General features: G+C 37.7%; 1 protein-coding gene across 1 annotated transcript; it reads right to left on the bottom strand.

The window, feature by feature from the left end:
* Nucleotides 1–3,586: 3,586 nt before the first annotated feature.
* LOC116043626 lies at nt 3,587–9,905 on the bottom strand. Its single transcript, XM_031290455.2, has 5 exons — nt 9,801–9,905; nt 9,532–9,669; nt 9,176–9,398; nt 7,677–7,843; nt 3,587–4,241 (listed from the first exon to the last, which is right to left on the bottom strand). Exons 1-5 carry the CDS (start codon nt 9,825–9,827, stop codon nt 4,194–4,196), a joined length of 603 nt encoding a protein of 200 aa, XP_031146315.1. The 5' UTR covers nt 9,828–9,905; the 3' UTR covers nt 3,587–4,193.
* Nucleotides 9,906–12,688: the final 2,783 nt, after the last annotated feature.

Raw genomic sequence — 12,688 nt, 5'->3', positions numbered from 1 at the left:
TTGGGAGCAGTGCAAAGTCAGCATCTGTTGCAATATAATTGTCAAAATGTCTATTTTTGAGCTGGATTTTCTCCATAATTCGAAAATAGATATGGACATATGGGGCGTCATTGGTGAGAAATTCAACGGACAACCATATTTGGCTATTTGGGGGCAGTGCTGCAATAGAATTGTCAAAATGTCTATTTTTGAGCTGGATTATCTCCATTATTCCACAGTAGATATGGTCATAAAAATAGATTTATAGAAAATAGATACACTTACACCTCACAGTGTGGTAGGCTACAGGTCATGAGAATTTGTGACTTTTTAAATATAATTTACAAGATTGTTGGCTTTTATTCAGACAGATTCAGCACAAGTGTCAGGAAACAATAATATATATATATATATATATATATATATATATATATATATATCATGGATTACGAAATGATGTAGATTTTCCAAAAAAAAACCCATCTAGGCTACAATAATTTACATCTTTCACAAAAGTAGGCTACCACCACAACTCAAGTAAAAGCCCTGCATTCAAAATCGTACTTAAGTAAAAGTACAAAAGTATTACGATAAAAATATAGCCTATAAATACCAACAGTAAATTTAGGCTCATTATGCAATATGCAGAATGGCCCATTTCAGAAATGACTGGATTAATCTATAATTGTTGATGCATTAATGTGTACATCACTTTAACATTGCAGCTGTAAAGACTGGTCTAATTACAACTATAGCAACACATCCTCATACCTAAATTACATTATAGGTCGATTTCCAGAGACTCCCAAAACGGCACATAGCCTACAACCATTCTATTTACGGCCACGCAGTGGAAGTTCAATCATGTGTCCGTTTTATTTAACACTCAGCGTAGTCTGGAGCAACAGAAGTACAGTTCCAGGATAAAGCCTGGCATCCGGCACGTGGTCAGGCTTTGCCCCTCGACCTTCGTCTTTGTGTGTGTTGGCGTTCCCAAAATCCCTTCGCAACGGGAAACAACAACAACAACCTTCAAGCTAGCAAGCTAAAAATGGCGAGGTTTGAAGAAAATTTGGATCGTGCAATAAGGCAGGCCTGCTTGGTTCTTTTGGTGAATGATTGTAAAAATTAACAAAGAATATGTTTACGGCATTGACTATCTAACTGGGACGTTTTGGGGCCGATTGGTGGGGATTGCTCTGGACAAAGTACACACGGTGGAACACTGATAAGAACAAATCACATTTAACAATGTATCCAGCTTATTTAATTAGCTCACGTTATTCATTGTGTAAACAGTGAACTTCCTGACTTATTGTGGCCTTTATGCTGACTTGGCTGTCCTGGACCCTGAAGTGTTGTCATCAGGTGCTCCACCAAATCACTAAAATTGAGTAAATACTTCAGGCTTTGCTCTCAAGTTTTGACATGCTACAACCTCCTTGGAAAGAGGAAGAAATTCCGTGCATCCCCTAAGGTCATTTTAAAATCAGTAGAGAAACACAATATACAGTGCTCAGCATAAATGAGTACACCAATGCTCAATTTGACTAAAAAGAGGAATAAAAAAATCCATTTCCATAAAATCATCATCAACTTTATCAGGATGCATAGTATTCTGGATACTATGCATCCTGATAAAGAGATGATAGAGAGATGATTTTATGGAAAGTACCCCATGCCAATCTGTAGGTATGGTGAAGGGCATGTGATAATGTGGGGCTATTTTAATTCCAAAGGCCAAGGGAACTTTATCAGGATGCATAGTATCCTGGATCCATGAAATAACTGGCCTTTAAAAATAAAAATCTGCCTGGCTCAATGAGAATTTAACATAGGGGTGTATTCACTTATGCTCCCTGTATTTTAAGGAAGAACATTTATTTATTTACGATACATTATTCATTCACAAAGAAAATTGGTGTCCTTAAAGGTTTGATTTTTCCTATTTTTTGTTTTTAATTAAAGCATTAAGATCAATTTCCAAAAGATGATTTTTTTATTCCTCTTTTTAGTCAAATTTAGCATGGGTGTACTCATTTATGCTTAGCACTGTATTTAAAGCTACATTGTGTAAGAATTTCTCCCATCTAGCGGTGAAATTGTATATGACAACCAACTGAATATTACTTTCTAGCCCTTCCCATTCCAATCGAGTTTTAACTCCTACGGTGGCCAAACGCGAAATTAGCTCTTAGTATCTCCATCGTTTACACGCAGCTGTTCTAGCCACTCCAATATTAACTTTGGTCTTGTTGCTTTGCCTGTCGCGTTGTCGTTGTAATTCTCTTTTTCGTTTCTCTGGCGAGTAATCTCCCCCTGGCATTCGTCACGGTGACACTGAGCGTAAGAGGGCGAAAGGCGGAGGTATGTCCCTCTTTGGCTAATGTATTTTAAAGATGGAGGCGCAACATGGCGACCGTCATTCAAGCGACTCGCTCGTATGTATTCTGAATGATTCTGAATGGCAGATTCTACGCGTACGAGAATACTTTGATTAGTTGGTGGAAGTAATTACACATGAATGAGCACATATTTGTGAAAGAACAAAGGGGTTTTTGCTAAGAATCAACTAAAAAAATGACAAAATGTAGGTTTAAATATACATTTAAATCCATTTATAGAAAATAAACCCTATTGTAACTGGAACCTGATACTTTCTGATAGATAGTTATACTCCATATTTACTACAAAGAGCATGGTGCTTTACGCTCCCATTTTCTAGTGTCAATATAAAAGTAGGACAATACAAAAATAAAGATTACATTTTTTTTAACCCAAGAAACATAGTTGGCATGAGCCATTATAAAAACATGAACAGCATTGTTCTGCATGTTTCTAATTTGTTTTTGTTGTTCAAATTAAAAAAACTCAAGTTAAAGTGTCTGTACTCTACATTCAGAACATTAATATAGTAGCAAAAAAATATTACCACATCATCATTAAATCACAAATTTAATGAATCAAATTTTTTTCTTTTAAACCCAGTAGTGATTTTATACTTACTGGCTCACTCCATGATGCATCAGACCAAATACCAAATCTCAATAATTTAAATTATGTAAAGCCTGTTTAAAAACAGTTCAACTCTTCAACTCTATCAACTCTTAGAGAAAATCCTGATGATTCAGTTGATGTCTGATTCTGTCTGAATGTGGTGGTGGTGGTGGTGTTGTCTGAGGATGTGCCAGTAGGTGGGGATCTGTGCACATTTTCCTTCACGCTGTGCCTGCTGAGCTGCTCTCCGTGAGACACCTCGCCTCCTTAATGATCTCAAATCAACATTTTCAAAAGCCAGTGATCCATGTAATGCTTTTTCTGTATTAGTTTGACTTTGTAATCCAGGAGGAGAACTCAGAGGCAGACGCTCAGCCGCTCCCTCACTGTGACGATCGGTGGGTGTTAGTGTCTGCAGGATAAAAGCTGCTGGATTTCTTTACATCCCCAACAGGGAGAGTCGATACAGACTGGAGAGCATGAATACAGCATCTCGACATGCTGCACTTTCACACTTCCTAAACACTCACCTCAAGAGGTCTTCAGCCTTCAAACTAAAAGTCTGAAACTGATAATGAAAGAGATTTTTAAAGATAACATTACCACAGTATACATCTGATAACGGCTTGTTGATATGTTTATTGGTGTTTGTGGTTCTAGTCATTTCGGAGTGGTATCATTTTCTATTCATGACAGGAACTAAAGTATAACGTGGTACAGTTGCTCTAGTTTTACCGTGAAAAGTAAATGTATTATTTTTCATAGTAATTAACAGCACAATTAAAAACACAAATAATTAGCTGAGCTTTGTCATTTAAACTCTGTTAGCATATCCAAAGTTTGTTAAAATCCCTGTACACAGATACATTCAATGTTACAATATCACAATATCAGCTATCATATACTACAATAAATGCTGTTTACACCTGTAGAAGTGTGTGCATGGTGTGTGTGTGTGTGTGTGTGTGTGTGTGTGTGTCTGGTTTTTGAACCACTAAATAAGCCTTGCATCCTCTCATGTCTGTTCTGTTGTTTGGTGGTTTGGTTCAGCAGAGTGACATATTTTTACAAACTGAGGATGCTTTACTGGAAAAAAAAATCTCTGAAAACAAGTGAAGTACAGTACATAAGAAATGCAACAATAAAATCACATGTAATAGCTGATTTTGAAGATTTGTCCGCTATTTACATGATCTCCTCACAGGTCCGCTTTATCACTAATGTCGCCATCGTCTTGAAGACCTCATACGAACAGCTTCAATAACCTGAACGACCAAAACAAAGAGACAAACGGCACAAATCAAATCAATTCAGCAAATTGTTCAACGGAAAGAAGCCCACACACTATGCATGTAAGAAAAGAAAAACGAAGAGACGGGCTGCTGTTAGAGGAAATGGTGCATCAGAGCAGGAGTCAGCTCGCCTACGACCTGTCGACAAACTGTAGTGGTTTCACACTAGATATAAAAACTCAAAAACAAACATAATTTATGCTTCATAATGTTCAGTGGTAGGTGGAATAAGCCAATGTCTTATCATAATGCATCTAATAATGTGTATTTCCTTTAAACGCCCCCCCCATACACCCTTACAATCAAATGCAATCCAATAAAACAGCTCAGACAAATTCTACCTTAACAAAGATAATAATTGCTCACTTGTTCTGTTGTTTCTAATATTTCTTCCCCACTCATGTTTGTAAATGGGGTCAGCAAATCATTAGAAACACCTCTCAATATAATGTAGTCCAGTTCAACACTACTGCAACACTACTGAGCTGTTGTATTGAACTGCATTCGATTTTACAAGTGTAGCCTACCTAATAAAGTGGCCACTGAGTGTAAAATTATTTTTTTTAACTGTAGGACGGACCAGCAAGTCCTCCAAATTGATTAACAAAATACGTTGTTTTTTCTATGCCCTCTAAAATGACACATTAAAGTATATTAAGCCCACATCTGCAGTTTCTGCTGTTTTGTTCCTCAAGGCTCCATTTTAGGCCCCATCTAATATAAATAAAATGACACCACAGAGGGCTACTTTAAGAGAGCACTGTCATGTAGTTGTACTTCCCCTTCAAACCAGGTGAAGTCCAGCGAAACAGAAGCGAAACTTTTTCTTGCGAAACAGAAGCAAAACACATAAGTCCTAATTTCTAAAGCCTCAAATCAATGGTTTAACCACTGTTCTTGGGTTTGCAGATGTAAACATGCAAAACAATCTCTGTCACTTTGATTCTGCCTTAAAAGAGACATCATGAAACTTACTTTTTCAGTGCTTGTGCACATACATTTGGGTATCTGGAGTGCCTACAAACCCACTAGGGTGTCTTGATCAGAAAACATGGGAATCAACAAGCCATTAAGTTTTGGCTGCCCTTACTATGTTACATGCAGCCTCATTAGAATATACCGCCATGAGTATTTCCACCCACAGCTTGAGAACTGCCTTTGCAAAGGTACGCCATATTTTTCCTGCAAGCCAATTAAAGCAGACTGGGAGTTTTGGGAGGGGGGCTTAAAGAGACATGCACTAAAACAGAGTGTTTACAGACAGAGGGTAAATACAGGTATATTTAGACAGAGAGTATGAGAAAAAGTATGTGTTTCTTTAAAGCATGTAAACATGTTCTAGTAGAAACACAAAATACAAGTATGAACCGGAAAATGAGATTGATATGTCCCCTCTAAATTTAACAGCTTTATAGTAATTTTGTCTGTAAAACGGAAAATTTAATAGACTTCAGACTACTACAACTACTATTTTTAGACACTGTTCCATTTTCTTTATTGAGACTATTATTGCCACTGTCCCTTACACCCCCAACCGGCACCGTCAGACGCCGCCTACCAAGAGCCTGGGTCTGTCCGAGGTTTCCCCCTAAAAGAAGTTTTTCTCACCACCGTGGTTTCTTCCTAAAAGGGAGTTTTTCCTCACCACTGTCACACTAAATGCTTGCTCTTGGGGGAGTTACTGGAATTGTTGGGTCTTTGTATATTATAGAGTGTGGTCTAGACCTACTCTATCTGTAAAGTGTCTTGAGATAACTCTTGTTACGATTTGATACTATAAATAAAAATGAATTGAATTGAACTCAGATGTATTGCAATAATCAAATATTTTGTTTTTCTGTTTTCAATGCACTACATTGATTAGTACCAGCCCCTCCACTATTCCACCTCCAGACATGACAATCTTTTTGATCAATTCCTCTTCTCCATTACACATTCCATTTTCATTTTAAAGTGCCCATATTATGAAAAAATCACTTTTTCTGGGATTTGGGGTGTTATGTTGTGTCTCTGGTGCTTCCACACACATACAAACTTTGAAAAAAATCCATCCATGCTGTTTTGAGTGAGATACGGTTTCTGAATGTGTCCTGCCTTCAGTCTCTGGGTGAGCTGTTCAAAATCGGCACGGCTTGTGACGTCACAAGCCGAAACGAGCAGGCTAACTGCAACCATTAGCTCGTAGCGTTAGCATGCTAACGCTAGCATGCTAACGCTAGCATGCTACCTCGTTCTCAATAGCAAAGCACTGCTACAACACACACAAGGTCACCATAATCTACAAAAGAACTACTTACATGTGCGCCCTCATTTAGAAGTCTCCCAGCTAATCCTGCCTTGTAACTGACCAAAGTTATAGAAACAGCCTTTCTTTTACTGTCTATGGAGCTAGCTAGCTTACATGATCTACATCTGAGCTACTGCACATATGAGTGCAATCAAAGATAGTACAGAAGAAGAAGAAGAAGAAAAGAGGTCTCACTCTGTAGCTAAAACAGAGACCAGGTGAAAAGAGGAGCTGCAGCAGTGAGAGAGAGCGGTGCAGTACAACAAAAATATGGTGTTTTTTGAAAATTAAACCATGTAAACCTATTCTGGTACAACCTTAAAATACAATTATGAACCTGAAAATGAGCATAATATGGCTGCTTTAATTATCTATAAAGCATTTCAGCCATGTGCTCCATAAATGAATTGACTTGACCATGTTTACTTCATAACTTGCAACAAATCCAACGTTATCATGCCAACTACCGCCATCGGACATTAGCTGGGTACAAAGCGGACAAACCGGCTATAATAAGATGGCGTTAGCCTGTCGACCTGCCAAAATGAGTATCTGTGAACGTTAGCGGTTACGTTAAGGTCAACGTTAACTAGCTGGCCCAACCGGCCCCATTTTAGCTTGTGATAACGTTAGCTGGTTAAGTCAGCCCAACCGTGATAGTAACACGGACGGCGTTGCCTTTTGTACCTAGCTAACGTTAACGTTACAAAGCGGGCGAACCGGCTAAAATAGCTAATGTTAGGTGTTAACGTTACCCTCTCAACCTGACACCCAAAAAAACACACAGGTTAACAAAAGCTGGACGAAGTATAAGTCCCTATATCATAAACAATATATTTCTGAACTTTTACCACAGAGGTGTAAGAAAGACTGCTCCAAAATCCCAGTGAAACAGTTAACTTTTGAACAGCTTTGTGAATTTTTTCGTGCTTTGCGGTGAGTCTTCTTCCCAAGATGCATTGCGCAAAACAAAATACGGGAAAAACACCTGTGAAAAATCATTACAGAAAATTCCTTATTTAATTTATATATAATTTATTAATTAACACAGTATATTAGCCTGTATTTTTACAGACTTTCTTATAGTGTACAGTGCGTGAAGATAAATAGAGTTTATTTACCCAAATGCTGATTAGAGATAAAACGATTTTGCTTAGGCCCACTGCCACATAGCCTATAATGCTCCACATGACTGGCAGGTCCTCCACTTGTTTGTGGCAGTCTGCTTCGGACTGAGTCGTGTTCAACACAGTTGTCATTGTTGTCAGGTCAGCCTGGGTCACACACGCTGTATTTAGACAGAAGTCAGTGTTTAAATTAGATATTTCAGAGCAGAAATCTATCACAATAATAAATGTTGTTTGATAATTGTATCTCATCGATGATTAAACATTATTCCTTTAAACCAATCAATCAACCAATCCAATCCCGAAAATATGTCTTTATCTAAAAAAGGAATTATTCTATCAAGTAGAGGCAACATTTGTCTGTTGGTGGACATTTCATTTTTAATGAACAGTAGAATATATATGTTTAGAAAATGCATAACTGTCACAGTGGAAAGGAAAAAATGTGTGTGTTTGAGGAGATAAAAAGGTGTTTCCTGCTTTTTGATGTGGCTCGACATGTTCTGTGACAGAAATAAGGTTAAAGCAGACAAGTTTGAGTCATGAACTTCCTTTTTGTCAGATAAATTATTAACTATTTTGATATATATATATACAGATTATATTAATGAAGTGCTCATTTTTGGTGCAAAAAGCTGTAACCAAAAAACTTGAAGACACTCTTAATTCTTGAGCATTAGTCATGTATTTAACCCTTTACTATCATATTGGAATATTTTGGCTAATCTGAAGATGCATTATATAACAGGGATAGGCCGTGTTCATTTCACGGAATTCTTCCGTGGGCCCATCACAGAATTTTTTGCGTTTCCGTGAAACTGCCACAGATTTTGAGTTAAGGGGCCGTGTTCATTTCATGGAATTCTGTGAGATCAGGTTGAATTGAATTACTTTACCAATTACTGCGTATAAGCTAAAAGTAATAAGTTACTAGAGAAAGTAACTTTTGCATTACTTTTAAATATCTGTTTCAATTCTCTTATTAATGCTATATTATTTTAGTGTTGCTGTGGGACAGTGTGGGACAAGACATACAGTACGTCAAACTATCTATACCCATTATCACCACGATGAAAAGTAAGTAAACAGAATAGAATATGCATTAAACTTTAACCAGATCAAACAAAAGGATCTGAGAAGGACCAATCATAGGGTTAGGGGGTAAGCCAATAGACAAATACTGCATTTTCCAGTGTCTATGTAAAGATGTTGTCTCACTTTAGTCTTTACATGCTTACTTGTACATTATGTGTGCTTAAACTAATATTTACTTTCCCTGTCAAGTTAAGTGGCTACACATTATATTGAGGGGGGACCCCCAAACCAAATCCTGCTTAGGGCCCCCAAAAGTCTAGGGCCGGCCCTCATTATACCCAACACTAGAGATGAGATATCAAAAACCTTATCAACATACTATCTAGATATGTTTGTAGCTCAGTTCAGATGCTTTAATTGAGTCTTTAAGTGTGGTGTAAGTTAAATTCATAGCTTACCGTGAACCATTAGGTTGACTGTAAGATCCTGATTTTGACTCCCCACATTTGCACCGATGCAACACTCGTAGGTGCCTGAGTCTTCAGTTGTCACCCTGGGGAGCAACAAACTGTGTTTCTCTCCAAAACTGGGTCGGGGTGAACGACGGTAGCTGTAGTACTTCGTGGTATTGTCATCTTTAGCCTTTCTGATGATTCCATTTTTTCTCTTCTGGTTGGTGAGCTGTTTAAAGTAACAACCAAAAATTAATTTGTCAGATTAAATGAAAATCACTGACACACAAGATAAAACAAACTATTATTGTGCCATTTATTGTAGCTTAAATTTAGCAACATTAATGAAGGGGATCACTGACCTTGTACCATGCCACAAAGTGGTAATCCACAGTGTCAATGTCAACACCTGGATACTCACACTTCAGAACAACATCTTCATAGCAGTTTGCAGTTTGCATTTCCTGCTGATTCTGGGTTGCATAATGCACCAACAGCAGCTGAGATAATCAAAACACAAACAGCATCTATACACTGACTGAACTACTTTAGTTTGTATAGTGGAGGAAATGATCAATACAATATTATTAAAATGTTACAAGCTCAAATTTTATACTTAAACTTAACTCACCTTAATCAGCAATACCTTCTGTGACATGATTGACGGAGTTAGCCGTAACAAGGGGTGTTCTCACTTCACTTAAAATGGACTCATTTCCTGTAAATGTGGCACAATTTAGCTTTCAAGTTAGTGAAGGTTAGTATAGTTTGGAGGCATTCATTATCTGAGGAAAATCTGCCACCATGTGTTGCTTCACAGCAGTGCATACTGTGTTAATACTCGTTTATACATTTTTCACAAAACATTTGAATTTTGGGTCACTTCCTTAACACTTGCAGTTCAGTTCAGATCTTTATCCACACAAAATAATTTATTTTTAGCAAGGCAGAGTTATTTAAAGGGGCCCTCCACCAATTTTAGGCTGCTTTACAAAGTGTGCTGTTTAAAATCTGTGAATCTCTTGTGAGTCCACCAACCTTATGGAAGTACAAAACTAAATTGTTGCTCATTTAACAGCACCTGAAATTCTTGTATGCTAGCTGTGGCCTATCTCCCCCACAGTTAGCTGGGGCGTTACAGATGCAACAACGTGAAACGGACCCATTCAACCAGAGACAAACATACAAAAAACAATAAGGCAACAGAATGTGTGAAAACTATACATGTAATACAAAATGCAATGAAAAGACTGCAACCAGTAAGAATAAAGATAAGATCAGGCTGTACAGTATGTTGTTATCTAGGCAGTTTAGCATGTATATTTAAATTAAATAGATTTGCAATTTTCCCCACATGAAATAGATAAAAACATGAATCTGTTATAAGTAGAAATAAGCTGCAACAGGTCTCACAAATTTGCTAAAACAGATTTTACTTACAGTAGTTTGTCAGTGAGATGTTTCTTCAAGAAACTAACCATCCAACATACCAAGGCTCACATCAATCAAGTGTGCGTGCGCACAAATACACACACACACACACACACACACACACACACACTCATGAAGCTGGCTCATCCTGTTGTTTTCATCGCAGGGAACTCCCCATTGTCCCCCTCAAGCATATTATTTGTAGGTGTCGCTCTTGTTGACAAAGGAGGTCGATATATGGTTATTAATAGCAGACTGGCTTTATGGAAAAGGGAAGAGTGAGGTCTTTGGATTCCACCATCTGCATCAAACAATGCATCATTCAGCAGCAGCTGGCACAGCGAGCGCAGGGACGTAGAAATGTACTGATGTTAACATTGAACATCAGTGGACATGAGGATTTTTTGGCCGCTTCCTATTGGACACCGGTAACTGCAGCTGTGAGCGAGTTTAGATTTTATGACAGGGAGTAATCTCAGCATGAGAGATAGCAAATACAAAAGCATCATGCTCCATATTTCTTAAATGTCTCTCACTTGTCGGTCACTGCAGGTGTTCTGTGCTGCATTTATTAAAACATCTTAATCAAGCACAAGGGAGTTTTACAGTTATACAAAGTATGTGTTAAAAGGAAATAGTGTCACTAGGAAGGAAGTTCATAAGACTTATCAAAGTTGTGATTCTCTGAAGGTTTACTTGTTGGTGTTAGGGTTAGTGAGTGCACGTGTGATGTGTGCATGTACAGTATGTGTTTGATTCTGGCTCTCCATGCTGTAGCTAAAGGGTGTTGCACGCCACAGTAAATCCCAGAGGTTGTTAGCACGCCCAGCTGCTAGCGTAGGTCTCCATGTTTCTGTCAGCAAGGTTGTTCACTGCACACTCTTTAGCCTCTGATTGAGGAAATCCTCTGTTTGCTGAAATGAAACGTCCCAATGGTTCCGCCATCTCTCCCACAGGCCCTGTACACAGAGACTTTCCCATGAAGAGTGTGCATGTTTACTGGGCTTTGACAGATATATAGCTCTTTGATGGACCTTAGCAGTACCAATGTTTCAGTGCTGGAGAGGCTGATAGGTGATACTTGGAGATTATTTGGGCCATTTTTTAATTAACCCAGAAAACACATTAAAAACGAAAACAAATCCTTCTCAGTTCAGTCCATATAAGATATTTATTGTCAGACATGAGGAATTCTTTCAGCAGCAAGGAAACATAAACACAATAAAAACACAATAGGACAACTAAAGACTTGTACAGCACATGCAATACAGAATACTCTAAAAGCTTTATGTGATAAAAGCAGAGACAATGCTGCAAAAAGAATAGGGACAAGCTTGGAACCATGATTGAGTTTATGTTTTTTTTGTAGAATTAAGAGCATTTATTAACACGTGGGATAATTGAACATTTTGCACCTCATTTTTAGAGACCTGTATTTCTGACAAGGACAGGAAGTGAAATTCCTTAAACAAAGGAAGCTTTAGATTCGTTATGAAAAATGTCTGACAAAGAAACTGACGCTCACCAATGTTTTTACTCGCCACCTTGACAATGTTGCCCATTTGATTTGTGTTTCGAAGGTCTGGACTGACACCATGATGGATCTGTAAAATAACGTCCCCAAGAAATACCCCAGTCTTTGTTGCCCTTTGCATATTTTTGTATATTGCCACCATAACAAAGTAACTATAGCTAATTATTTACTTAGTAGCAGAATGACCAAAGAAACTCTGGAAAACACTACTACCGTAATAAAATAAATAAAATAAAATCACTTACTTTAACAAAGATAATCTAAATAAAGCCTAAAATTGTTGGCGATTTCATATCAATTTTTAAATCTAATTTAACACACACTCACACAGAGACATCTCAAACATACACTATAATAAATATATGCTGTCACGCATGCCAGAGAGGATGATATGATTCTCCTGTTTGATCTAGATAATACATTTGTTCTGTACTGAATACGACTGTAACTGAAATGATTCCTGTGTTTGTGAGGCTGCAGAGCTGCAATACACTCCCTGTTCAATTGTTTGTTTAAGGAAGCAAAAAAAAAATAAAATGTCTGTATTACTGGAT

This window comes from Sander lucioperca, chromosome 12, assembly GCF_008315115.2.
Source record: "Sander lucioperca isolate FBNREF2018 chromosome 12, SLUC_FBN_1.2, whole genome shotgun sequence".
NCBI classification, from domain to species: domain Eukaryota; kingdom Metazoa; phylum Chordata; class Actinopteri; order Perciformes; family Percidae; genus Sander; species Sander lucioperca.
Note: the sequence above shows the minus strand (reverse complement) of the source record. Positions and strands in the feature narration are given on the sequence as shown.

Coding starts and splice junctions, on each gene's coding strand:
- LOC116043626 (XM_031290455.2), bottom strand. CDS start 9,827: ATGTCACAGAAGGTATTGCTGATTAAG. Junction 9,670..9,800: donor AGAAGGTATTGCTGATTAAG/GTGAGTTAAGTT, acceptor TGATTATCTCAG/CTGCTGTTGGTGCATTATGC. Junction 4,242..7,676: donor TATCTCTAATCAGCATTTGG/GTAAATAAACTC, acceptor TTGGTCGTTCAG/GTTATTGAAGCTGTTCGTAT.